Here is a 13,363-nt window from a genome sequence, read left to right as displayed (position 1 = left end):
AATTTGGGTCAGTGAGTTGTTTTAGGCCCTTCAACATTTTTCTTGAATTTGACCCTGATCGGTTCAGATTTGGATATAGCTGCCATATAGACCGAACTCTCGATTTAAAGTTTTGGGCCCATGAAAGGCGCATTTATTGCCCGATGTCTGCGAAATTTGGGACAGTGAGTTAAGTTGTGCTCCTTGACATACTTCTGCAATATGGTGCAGATCAGTCCAGATTTGGATATAGCTGTTATATAGACCAATCTCTCGGTTTATTGTCCGATTTCGCTGATATTTGGGACAGTGCGTTGTGTTAGACTCTTCGACATGTTTCTGCAACTTAACTCAAATCGGTTCAGATTTGGATATAGCTGCCATGTAGACCGATCTCTCGATTTAAAGTCTTGGCCCCATAAGAGGCGCAGTGTCACAGTGCCTTATGTTAAGCTTTTCGACATCTGTATCGTATATGGTTCAGATCGGTTTATTTTTAGATATAGCTACTAAAAAGACCAATATTTTGTTATACACAATTGAACAATGACTTGTACTTTTTACTATTTAGTCCAAATCGGAACATATTTCGATATAACTGCTATGGGACATAAGGTATGCAATTTTCACCGGATTTTGATGGAAGGTGGTTTACAGAAACCCGAGGTGGTGGGTATCCAAAGTTCGGCCCGGCCGAACTTAACGCCTTTTTACATGTTTTTAAACTCACTTAAACCGATGGCAATATGGGGTTTAAATAAATGGTATTTGAAAGAAGAGCACGATGCTGATATTTTTTCGGGGCCAAGTGTCTGGGGGACCACCGCACATTGGTTCAAGTTCATTGAACGAGCGGCTAAAAATAGAAGAAGTTGTCGAAGGACAATGAAACTTGGCACATAGGCATTTTTTGTTTGAATCAAGAAAAAATGGAAAAATCAAAATGATCCGCCCACTTTTACGCCCACCTCCCATACAAAGTAAAAATTAAATTTTGACCTACGGCATTGTTTTTTGGCACATAGCATTTTTAAACACTCAGAATCATTTGTGTGAAATTTGAAAAATATCCGCCCACTTTTAATTTTTAATGCATCAATTCAATTTTCACAAAAAGTAATTATTATAATTGTAGAATGGGCTCCTGAAAATATATACCTGATCCGCCCACTTTTACGGCCACCTCCCATAGAAAAAACATGAATAAATAAATTAAGCATAGTCTTTTAATAATTTTTTAACATCATTATCGTACTCCAATTTTTTGATTTGCAGCTTTGAGCGAAATCTATTTATAAATGGGTCTGAAGACAATAAAAGGTTATGCATTACATCTTCATTAGTGGCTACACGTCCAATTCTTCGCGAATGATGTAATCTATAGGCTCTATAATCTTTATTCCTCGCTTCCTGAGCTTCTTCGGACAGCATACCTGATACAAACAATCAATTAAAATGTAAAAAATGAAAATTAAATCATTGAATAAGGGCCTTTAAATAGAGACATACCTATTGGCAGAATAGCTTCTGCTATAATTTTGCTACCATGCACCAGAATCTTATGCACAGTTACAGGCATGTAGTACCAGCCATAGAGATCAACAAACAACTTGGCAGTATCCATGCAATATATATGAAATTTGCTAGTGTCGACTGCTGCATTACAATTTATTGCGGCCAAAATAATTTTAAATCTATGTATTAACTCTTCTTTTATTCCAATTACGTCTGCAGTTTTGGCTGGATTTTCGAAAAACCTTCTTGCCGTATTGCCATCGTTTGTTGTGCCCATACCTTGCTTCACCGCGTCCACATTTATGCCCAGTGTCAACTTTAATCTCTTCCCAATTTCAGCTTTATTTGCCGCCATTTCAATTTTTGTGTAACTATCTGTTCTCCATTTTTTGAAACTTAGACGGTAAGAAATGTGCAGAATGCACTCCATCAATTTGATTCTCGCATGCAAGGGAGAAATACCAAACGCAACTGCTTCTTCCGAACATTTCCTCAAAATCACCGCATCTAAATTATTCATTTCTGTGGGCTTTGCTCCACATATGAAGCAAACCGCCATAGATGAACTTCCAGAAATCGTAGTAGCTACTTTCCCATCAATCATTGTTAATTTCAGTGTGTGAGAAATATTGAAGTTTCTGCTATGCAATTCAACGACAGTATTTCTTAAATTTTTTATTTCGTCATTAACACGACTGACCTCTGAATTTATAACTTCAGCTGTTTCTTGTATAAATTCAAATTTTAACGGTCGGCAAAATCTAGTTGATGATGGCTCTGTATTTCTCCAGCACATTGTTGACATATTATTACGCTCTGTGAGGGTCAATGGAACAAGTGACGTTAAGAACATATATTTATCGGAGTCATTTGGATCTGTGAATTTTTGATGGTATTCACTGTGTCCCGAACTTCCGTCACAGCCCCATTTTGAGAACATTTGCAGTTCGTTGGGGAGTTCTGTCACCTCATTCTCGGTTTTTGTCATCAAAATCCTGGTTACTGTATGATCTAATAACTGTTGTAGAGAAACTTTGCTACAACTTTCTTGCACCTGAACATTTGCAGGATAGCATTTTTTTTTTGCTTCCAGTACCTGATGGTAGGATGGGTAAATGTCGAATCCAATTTCTCTAGCTGAACTGCGCAAAACCTCATATTGATGCTTTGACAACGAAGCATCAAGTATCAGCCCAAGTGCCTTCTCCGGGGTGAACGCCTTAATGGATTTGTCTAAACACTCACTTTTTTTTGCGGCAGACGATATCAACACCATTGAGGTGTTTTCACAAAAATCTTGTACCTTTGTCCTCTTTGTTCGCGGTTGGCAATCCTCGAAGGCTTTTGCTGGACGTCCACGTTTAACCATATTTGAACAGCTTGGTGCTTCATTGTTTGCGGTATATTTGCACACTTTGTAGACATTTTTCAGCCAATTTTCATTAAGATCAAGAAATCTGGTTTTTATGCGTCTTGCTTTTTGCCATCTATCTTTGAACTTTGTAAAAAAGTTTTTTTTCAAAAATCCAGTAAAGACTTCAACATCCTCAGCAGTCATTCCTTCATTGCTATTTGCAATGACTTCGACAGTAACATCAATATCACTGTTGTTATCAATTAATATTTCGCAAATATTTAAATAAGAAATTGTTACATTTTCCATAATTAATAAAATTAAATCTTGATATCACTTAAAAACACACCTCTTATCACTGCACTTGCCAATGTAATGTCAATTAGCATATCAATAATATTAGAAATGTATACCCAAAAGCAGAAATTTAAATCAGAAACTGTATATTGTTGTTGGTACTTAATGTATTACTTATTAAGCTCTAACGGAAAAGATTTTGTGCAATAAAGAGAGCAAGACATAATGTGTAGTTGTTATTGCATGCAACAACATAATAAATGAATGATAACACAGCACCTAATAGTCTATCGCTTGATCTTCTATTGTTGTTAACAGTAAAGAATTATGGCAACAACAACAACAAGCATGAACGAAAATTCACGTTTTCTTACTTTATCACTTTATAGTTTTTACTGTTTCTTTTGGAAAGGAGCAGGTATGAGCAGCTGAATTTTTTTTTAGCTTTTAGCTGAGACTTCAAGCTGTAATTTGACGTCTTTCGTTAAACAGCGCTCCACAGCGCTAAAAACATGCAGTCCACTGAAGTTGATGAACATTGAAATTTTGATGTTGTTTATATTTTGTTCTACGAAATTTTTTATGTGGCACTTTTTCCAACTTTTTTTAATGCAAATCTCATCTATGACAATTGCCATTTACGAAAATATACAACAAAGTCAAATGATAAGTTTACTGTGATTGTACCAAAAGATTGAATATACAGTAAATTTGCATGCCATTTTAAACAAGCGAACATATATGAACTTGGAGCGTGTCTGTCCAAAGAAATACTAAATATATCAGCCTAATATTACGGAATCATAATATTCAACTATCTGACAACAAAATACCAAAAAATTATCCAAATCGGCGAACATGAAAAAAATGAATTTCGGCCACTCTTGAACCAATGTGCACCGCACCCCTAAATCAGATATCATTAGATTATCGGGCTGAAATACAGTATTTTAAGAATGGAGTACACGTTACATCCAAACTTAAATTCCCAGCCCAATAAAGATCACATGGGATTCAGATAAAGGCACTTATATTGTCAAATTGTTTGTCAAGCGATATACTATTCTCGTAGCATGGTATTTCACTTAAAGCTCATTAATTGTCGAAAATAAATATTCCAACGAAACTTTTGTTCCATATAAAGTAAAAGAAGGTGTAGCGGAGCGGGCCAATGTCAGCTACAATAGTACGAATATATACTTTAATTATATGATTAATTTGATGATTAACGAATATTTTTGAGGGCTGGTTCGAATATTTGAAGGATAATGTAAATTGTATGTAAGTCGGGGTGCGGCTGTTTGGCATAACGAATTTTTGTTCTTTCATAATAAACTGTAATAATAAACGATAGCCTGTAGCCCTCACGGTATTCTTGACCTTATGAGGTTTTGTTTTTGGTTCCTACCGGATTTATGTTGAAGGTTGAAAGTTCCATTTGAATTGTATTTGTCACATCAAAACAGATTTGCACCTATAGCAATCACCAAACGAGTCGTACGCTACCTCTCTTCTTAAAGACTTCTGCTTAACAACAGTTCATGGAGAGGTTGTTTTTAAATTCAAGACATAGAACTAGATCAACCTCCGGCCATTGTTACGGTGAACACGAGATAAACTGTACACATCGTTTAACTCCTTGCAATATAAACACTTATGATACTAATACGATTATCTCTATTTTATCTTGTCTTACGGAACCGGAAATAGATCTTTTTGATGTCCTTGAACACACGAGCCGCATGTGACGATCTCTTAGTATATAGTTTTGGGTCCGTGTCATTCGCATTTGACTAAGGGGACACGTTTCTAACGGACTTGTGATTGAGGTGGGCTTCCCACTAACTCCCGAATTAGACATTGCTCGCTGTAAATCGATCTTGATCGCGCCCTGGAATCTGATCAACTCTTTAGGCCTGCGGCATAAGTCCAAAAGAATTTACGAAATAAGAGTTGATAAACGATTCAAAGGTTGTTACCACGCGACATCTTCAAGATTGTTGACTAAAGTATATGTCTTACTTGGGAAGATCGTAACTCATGATCTTTCCCCGGTTGCTCCTTACGGCTAGCACACTCTGCTCGATATTGTGCCCATTATTCTTGATGTTCCGCAGATGTTATAAAACCGGAAGATATTGCTTCTTCATCTGATCTCAATCATATCCTTTAATTTACCATATCTCTTGGACTGCGAAGGAACTAATTTCTCTTTCAGTCTCGATTTCTCACCACTGACTTTTCCTTACAGCAGGCATTTTAATAGAGAATATTTGGATTGTTGCTTCTTGCGATACTAATTGCCTGGGCTCTGAATCTGGAAATCTCATTTCTCGATTGACATTTACTTCCCTTTAAGCATTTACGTCTCTCTTTGCGCCTTAACATTGAATCTTAGCACTTTATTTTTGCTTTTTCATAATGGCCGACTTTGAAAATCGGCAGAAAACGGAATACACCGATTCTTCACTAGTGGTCACTTTGCAAGATTTAAATGAACAATGGACAAATGTCCAGACGGATTATAGAAGAATATTTACTACAAAGGATGTGAAGATCACTGATGAATGTACGGCTTCGACGGAGGAAAAGTACAGGGTATGCACTTCAAGTTTTCACACGTGCAAAGCAAGGATGATGGACTTGCAAAAAACATTGTAACCTGTCCCAGGTGTTTCGTCTCGTCTATTGCAACAACTCTTGAAACTTCACCGTCCTCTTCTAATTGCAGCAGTATCAAGCTTCCTCCTTGTGATACGCGTGTTCACGGCTGTTTACATTAATCACCCCAAACTATCGTCTGTATTAAATCTTAAGTTTATTTCGGTCAAGAGTAGTGACGCGCTTCAAAATATACAGACTAACATTAACGATTGTTTAGCTGCTCTTCAGACTCACGGAATTCCCACCACAGATTGGGACCCAATACTTGTATACATATGCTCAAGCAAGTTACCTCACGAAACCTTGTCTCTATGGGAACAGTCGCTCCATTCTCACAGGGAGCTGCCAACATCGTCCCAAATGGATAAAATCCTGTCCAATAGGTATGAAATTGTGGAGACGCTTGATAGTATCCATGGCCCGAAGTCCTCCTCGAAAAGACTTTTGGAGATCAACTCATTTAAAACTGAAGGCATTTCGCAAATACAATGTAAAATGTACGACTTGAGCCACCCCTTGAATGATTGTAAAAAAATTCACGGACCTAAGTCCCCGCTCCCGGATCCAATTCGTAACCCAGAACAATATCTGCCATAATTGTCTATCCTATAAACATATAAGGAAGGAATGCAAAAGCAAATTCGTGTGCCTCAAATGCAAGAGGAATCACCACAGCCTTTTATATTTCCCCAAGAATAGGTCACCGAGTCACACGACCAATTTCGAGACCACTTTTTAAGTTTGGAGTTCAAACTTCACAACGGCCTCAATTGATTCCACGGAAAAGGTCAAAGTTACCGATTTTCAAGACTTGGATTTGGTGGACCCTCAGTTTCACCTCCCAGGCCAAGTTGACCTGCTGCTAGCAATATTCTTCCTGACATTTTTCTTCACGGCATTAAAGGGAGTGGCCCCATTGCCACTTAAGCTGTCTCCTCGTTTTCAATTCAAGCCACTGACTTGATTGAAGATACGATCAGCCAACAGCTGCGGCTTTTCTGGGAGCAAGAGGAAGTTCCAACCAAAAAAATTCCTTCAGCTGTCGATGCATTTTGTGAATCTCTTTACAATAGTACTACCATTCGGTATACGGACTGTAAGACTTCCGTTCAAAGAGAACTACCAGTCTCAATTAGCTCTAGGGCACTCTTGGACCCAAGCATTGGTTCAACATGTTAGGTTGGAGCAATCCATACGGGACAAACCGGAGCTTTGCCAGACATACCATAACATCCTAACCCACTATGTCCAAAGAAACTTCCTTTAATGGCTCATTTGGCTCGTTTTACTTACCCCATCACGCGGTATTGAAACCTTAGAGTACTAGCACAAAACTTCGCGGCGTTTTTAACGCTTCAAGACGCACGACATCTGGAAATTCGCTCAACGACGTACTGCATGTAGGCCCTACCCTACAGTCAGATCTTATGACCCTTATCTTAATGTGGTGACTTTCAAATATGTTTTCAACCGAGATATAGAGAAAATGTATCGACAAATTCTCGTTTATAACGAGGACATTAGTATCCAGCGGATATTCTTCCGGCCTTCTCCGACCAGCCCCATTCGAGATTACGCCCTGAAAACAGTAACATTCGGAGTAAACTGTGCTCCTTATTTGGCCATACGGACTTTGAACCACCTCGCTCAGAACTTTGAGGATTCCTATCCCGAAGCCGCGCATATTATTAGAAATGAGATATGCGTCGATGATGTGCTCTTCGAAGCTCACGACAGTCAGCTATAAAATCCCAGCTAATCAACTTGCTGAGCACGGCCGGATTTCAACTTCGAAAGATCACCTCGAATTTCCCAGAAATTCTTCATTGAGTCCCTGAGAACAGGTTCCTAGATTCAAAATTCCTTATGTTTTATGAGAATGCTCTGGAAGATAAATTCTCGTTTAAGAACGACCCTTCTAAGTCTTCAGGTTCAATTACGAAGCGACAGATATTGTCTGCCGTGTCAAAATTGTTTGATCCTGCCGGATGGAAGAAGGCACTTGATGGGATGAAAACGTTAAACCAAATACATTGTTGAAATGGAATCAGTTCATTGAGAACTTACACTACACTTCTCAAATCCAAATACCTCGCTGGGTGGATTTTGACTCACTCTACAAAACTCAACTCCACGGAATCTGCGATGCCTCTGAGAAGGCATATTGTGCTGCAATTTACGTAGGAATACAAACTGGAAAGGCCGTGCGGACTAACCTCTTAATGGCCAAGACGAAAGTAGCACCAATTGACCCACTCAGCTTTCCCCGACTAGAACTTTGTAGAGCAGTTCTTCTCTCTCAGTTGGCCAAACACGTTCTCAGGGATCTTCCCTTTCATAGATTCGAATTGTTTTTGTGGTGCAACTCATTTTTATACCCTCCACCATAAGATGGGGGGTATACTAATTTCGTCATTCTGATTGTAACTACTCGAAATATTCGTCTGAGACCCCATAAAGTATACATATTCTTGATCGTCGTGAAATTTGATGTCGATCTAGCCATGTCCGTCCGTCCGTCCGTCTGTCTGTCGAAAGCACGCTAACTTCCGAAGGAGTAAAGCTAGCCGCTTGAAATTTTGCACAAATACTTCTTATTAGTGTTGGTCGGTTGGTATTGTAAATGGGCCATATCGGTCCATGTTTTGATATAGCTGCCATATAAACCGATCTTGGGTCTGACTTCTTGAGCCTCTAGAGTGCGCATTTCTTATCCGATTGGGATGAAAATTTGCACGACGTGTTTTGTTATGATATCCAACAACTGTGCCAAGTATGGTTTAAATCGGTTTATAACCAGATATAGCTGCCATATAAACCGATCTTGGGTCTTGACTTCTTGAGCCTCTAGAGCGCGCATTTCTTATCCGATTGGGATGAAAATTTGCACGACGTGTTTTGTTATGATATCCAACAACTGTGCCAAGTATGGTTCAAAACGGTCCATAACCTGATATAGCTGCCATATAAACCGATCTTGGGTCTTGATTTCTTGAGCCCCTTGAGTGCGAAATTCTTATCCGATTGGAATGAAATTTTGCACGACGTGTTTTGTTACGATATCCAACAATTGTGCCAAGTATGGTTCAAATCGGTCTATAACTATATATAGCTGTCATATAAATCGATCTTGGGTCTTGACTTTTTGAGCCTCTAGAGGGCGCAATTCCTATCCGATTTGAATGAATTTTGGCACGTTGTATTTTGTTATGATATCCAACAACTGTGCTAAATATGGTTCAAATCGGTTCATAACCTGATATAGCTGTCATATAAACAGATCTGGGGACTTGACTTCTTGAGCTTCTTGAGGGCGCAGTTCCTATCCGATTTGGCTGAAATTTAGCAAGACGTTTTTTATTGTTACTTTCAACAACTATGTCAAATAAAGTACAAGTCGGTTCATAACCCGATATAGGTGCCATATAAACCGATCTGGGATCTTGACTTCTTGAGCCTCTAGAGGTCGCAATTATTATCCGATTTGCCTGAAATTTTGTACGACGGATTCTTTCATGACCATCAACATACGTGTTTATTATGGTCTGAATCGGTCCATAGCCCGATGCAGCTCCCATATAAATCGATCTCTCTATTTTACTTTTTGAGCTCACAAAGAGCGCAATTCTTATTCGAATTGGCTGACATTTTACACAGGTCTCCAACATAAATATAATTTAATTGTGGTCCAAACCGGACCATATCTTGATATCGCTCTAATAGCAGAGCAAATCGTTTCTTATATCCTTTTTTGCCTAAGAAGAGATGCCGGGAAAAGAACTCGAGAAATGCGATCCATGGTGGAGGGTATATAAGATTCGGCCCGGCCGAACTTAGCACGCTTTTATTTGTTTACATTGGGATGGTTAGGAAAACCACATGTAGGGGGTCATGGAAAACATTTGTTGCCAATCGCTTGGCAAAGATAATAAGGAATGTAGGAAATCGTTCATGGCGTCATATACGTTCAAATGAGAACCCTGCAGATCGTGGTTGCTATCCAATAGACCTTATAGGAAAATCACTTTGGTGGCACGGCCCCGAGTGGCTCAATCAATCTCCCAAGGACTGGCCGAAGTCGGTAGTTGGTACTGAGAATCCCACAGAAATACGAAAAGTCGAGACATTTCACCTTACTGAGGACGATGAAGATGTGTTAGCGAGGTTTTCTTGTTGGGCTCGCGCCCTATGAGTTGTCACATATGTACTTAGATTCTCCAAGAAGTCTCGCCGAAAACTGGTCTCTAAATCCGTATCGATCTCACATGAAGAATTTGTTGGCACTAGGAACTTGCTGATCCGTGTTACACAACAAAGATACTACCCACGAGAATTTAAAATGTTAATTGAATCAAACCCCGTCAGTCGTAAAAGTTCACTCTACCCTATGAATCCCTAAACAGCATAATACGCGTAGATGGACAAATTGCTAAGTCGAACCTAAAATTTAGTGAACGTTCTTCCAATAGTTCGCAGTACTATAAGTTGTACATCTCGTATATTCACACTACTTTATTACACGCGGAGAATACTTTCACGGTGAGATCAATTCGAGAAGATTAATATGTATCGAGATTACGTGGTTTCATAAAGAAATGTATTCGTTTTTGTAAAATTTGCCCCGTCTATAAACGAAAGGTGCAATCAAAACTAATGGGCGTCCTTCCCTTACAGCGCTGCTCATTCTCCCTCCCGTTCTCGATAACTGGTCTAGACTTTACTGGTCCTTTCTCAATCAAGACGTCCGATCTCAGACAGGCAATTTATCAAAAGAGCTGTGTATGCGTTTTTGTTCGTTTTAGCACAAAGGCTATCCATTTAGAGTTGTGTTCCAGCCTCTCCTACGAGTGCTTTTTATCAACGTTTACTAAATTTGTAGGCCGCCGAGGCTTACCAACAAAAGTCATGTCCGATAACGGCACAAACGGCAGAACGAAAGCTAAATTACGAGCTGCAGGAATTTTTGAATGCAGTCTCAAAAGATGTCGCCGAAAAATATAAATCTCCCGGCTTCCAATGGTCATTCATACCCCCACATGCGCAAAGTTTCTCAAAATCATAAGTATACATTTGAGGAGTTCTCAACTCTTCTGATCCACATAGAAACTATTCTCAACTCACACCCGCTGTCCCCAATGACCGGGAAAAACTGAAAGCAAAGCAGCATGAATTTGCTCGGAGATGGAAGGACGAGTATCTGAAAGAACTAAACGTTGCTACAAGTGGCCGCATCTGAAAGAAAAACTTAAAGTCAACCAGCTTGTGATAAGAGACGATCAGCTGCCACCTTGCGAATGGAGACTCGGCCGCATGAAAACGGTGCATCATGGATATGATGGTCTTGTCAGAGTCGTAAACGTCCCCACAACTAATGGCACTGTCACACGGAACATAACCAACATATCTTCACTCTTCTCGGACACCCACTCGAAACCGCAAGATCCCAAAACTTGAAATCTATTATTAGCTCAAACTATTCTCGGACTCCTCTTTGCTCTCGTCGACGGGATGTTTGTTCTCATTTATCTTCTATTTTAGTCACTTTATCACCATTGCGGTATATAACCACTATATACCCCTATCTATAAGTCCTAAGATACCTCAGTTTCAAATAAAATAAATCTATTTATATTCGCAGGGCTCCTCGAAACCCCTGTTTGCATCAATGTTTAATTGATGAATTAATCAATCAACCAATTAATCAATCAATCAATCAATCAATCAATCAATCAATCAATCAATCAATCAATCAATCAATCAATCAATCAATCAATCAATCAATCAATCAATCAATCAATCAATCAATCAATCAATCAATCAATCAATCAATCAATCAATCAATCAATCAATCAATCAATCAATCAATCAATCAATCAATCAATCAATCAATCAATCAATCAATCAATCAATCAATCAATCAATCAATCAATCAATCAATCAATCAATCAATCAATCAATCAATCAATCAATCAATCAATCAATCAATCAATCAATCAATCAATCAATCAATCAATCAATCAATCAATCAATCAATCAATCAATCAATCAATCAATCAATCAATCAATCAATCAATCAATCAATCAATCAATCAATCAATCAATCAATCAATCAATCAATCAATCAATCAATCAATCAATCAATCAATCAATCAATCAATCAATCAATCAATCAATCAATCAATCAATCAATCAATCAATCAATCAATCAATCAATCAATCAATCAATCAATCAATCAATCAATCAATCAATCAATCAATCAATCAATCAATCAATCAATCAATCAATCAATCAATCAATCAATCAATCAATCAATCAATCAATCAATCAATCAATCAATTTTGCCTAAGAAGAGATGCGGGGACAAATGCGATCCATGGTGGAGGGAATATAAAATTCCGCCCAGCCGAACGAAGAACGCTTTTACTTGTTATATCTATAGAACTTAGCGAACCGGGCCCGCTCCGCTGCGCCTTCTTTAACTCTCTACTATTTTTTTAGGGTGGACTTCCAAATCCCTTTAATTTGAGCCCCGTATTGTCATGGCCTGTAAATATGAACAGTTTGGAGGGTGTTTTGGGGCTGTAGCGGCCACCGCCACTTTGCACTAAAAATAGGTTCCAAAATTGTAAATCATATTTGCTTTCTACTCTCAAATACCTTTCATTTGAGTACCATATTGTCATAATGGGTCAAATAAACCATTTGACGTATATTTAGGTGGAAAAGCGCCACCTAGACTTGAAGGCATATTTTAATGTCATATTCATAATCTACTGCCCAATACCTTTCATTTGAGTCCCATATAGCCATGGTCGGCTAAAATGCCCATGTGGGGGTATTTGGGGGTGGGCGACCTTCCATTACTTGGACCTAATTTTTTATGCCAAATTTGTAATCTACTGCCTAATACTTTTCATTTGAGTCCCATATTAACATGAACTTCGAATGTATCTATTTAGAGAAGTTTTTGTGGTTCGGGGGGGCCCACTGGGTGGTTGGACCCAAATTTTAATACTTTAATAATACATGTGTATTCTACTCTCCAATACCTTCCATTTGATACCTATATTGTCCCGATCGGTCCACTTTTGATTTTGGGTTGTGTTTTTGGCATAAAGGGGAGGTCCCGTCCCCCTTCCGATACCAAAAAGTTATATGGCCTTTGTTTCCTTCCAGACCAACATACATAATATGCGAAAAGTTTGAGAAAATCAATTCTGCCGTTTTTCGGTCTATGCGGAAAAAACGAACCGAGTCCCATATATCCGTGATTGGCTAATGTGCCAATTTTGTGCGTTTTTGTGGGAGTGGGGTGACCCCCTATACTTCGACATAAATTTGTATGCCAGATTCGTTATCTACTCCCGAATACTTTTCATTTGATACCCATATTGTCCTTATCGGTTCACTTTTGATTTTGGGTGGTGTTTTTGGGTAAAGGTTGAGGATCCGCTCCCTTCCGTTATCAATACATTATAAAGCCCATTCCTACTTCCATATTCGTAATCTACTCCTGAATACCTTTCAATTGAGGCCCATATTGCCGTGATCGT

At 38.7% G+C, this 13,363-nt stretch overlaps 1 protein-coding gene across 3 annotated transcripts; it reads right to left on the bottom strand.

Annotated features, from left to right (window-relative positions):
• Positions 1–1,187: 1,187 nt before the first annotated feature.
• On the bottom strand, positions 1,188–4,041 carry LOC131994136 (uncharacterized). Of its 3 annotated transcripts, none has more exons than XM_059360485.1 (3): positions 3,198–4,041; positions 1,489–3,098; positions 1,188–1,412 (listed from the first exon to the last, which is right to left on the bottom strand). In XM_059360485.1, exons 2-3 carry the CDS (start codon positions 3,050–3,052, stop codon positions 1,192–1,194), a joined length of 1,785 nt encoding a protein of 594 aa, XP_059216468.1. In that variant the 5' UTR covers positions 3,053–3,098; positions 3,198–4,041; the 3' UTR covers positions 1,188–1,191. The 3 variants fall into 3 exon arrangements, with proteins under 3 accessions (XP_059216468.1, XP_059216469.1, XP_059216467.1); XM_059360486.1 differs by having other exon boundaries at positions 3,979–4,037; XM_059360484.1 differs by having other exon boundaries at positions 1,489–4,041.
• Between the last annotated feature and the right edge of the window lie 9,322 nt (positions 4,042–13,363).

The sequence above is a fragment of the Stomoxys calcitrans genome, chromosome 1 (assembly GCF_963082655.1).
Source record: "Stomoxys calcitrans chromosome 1, idStoCalc2.1, whole genome shotgun sequence".
Classification (NCBI taxonomy): domain Eukaryota; kingdom Metazoa; phylum Arthropoda; class Insecta; order Diptera; family Muscidae; genus Stomoxys; species Stomoxys calcitrans.
This window is presented reverse-complemented; position numbering and strand designations above follow the sequence as displayed.

Bases quoted from the DNA above. Each gene is read 5' to 3' on its own strand.
- LOC131994136 (XM_059360484.1), bottom strand. From the start codon at position 3,157: ATGGAAAATGTAACAATTTCTTATTTAAATATTTGCGAAATATTAATT. The intron at 1,413-1,488 runs GTATGTCTCTAT...TGTTTGTATCAG, and splicing joins AGAAGCTATTCTGCCAATAG to GTATGCTGTCCGAAGAAGCT.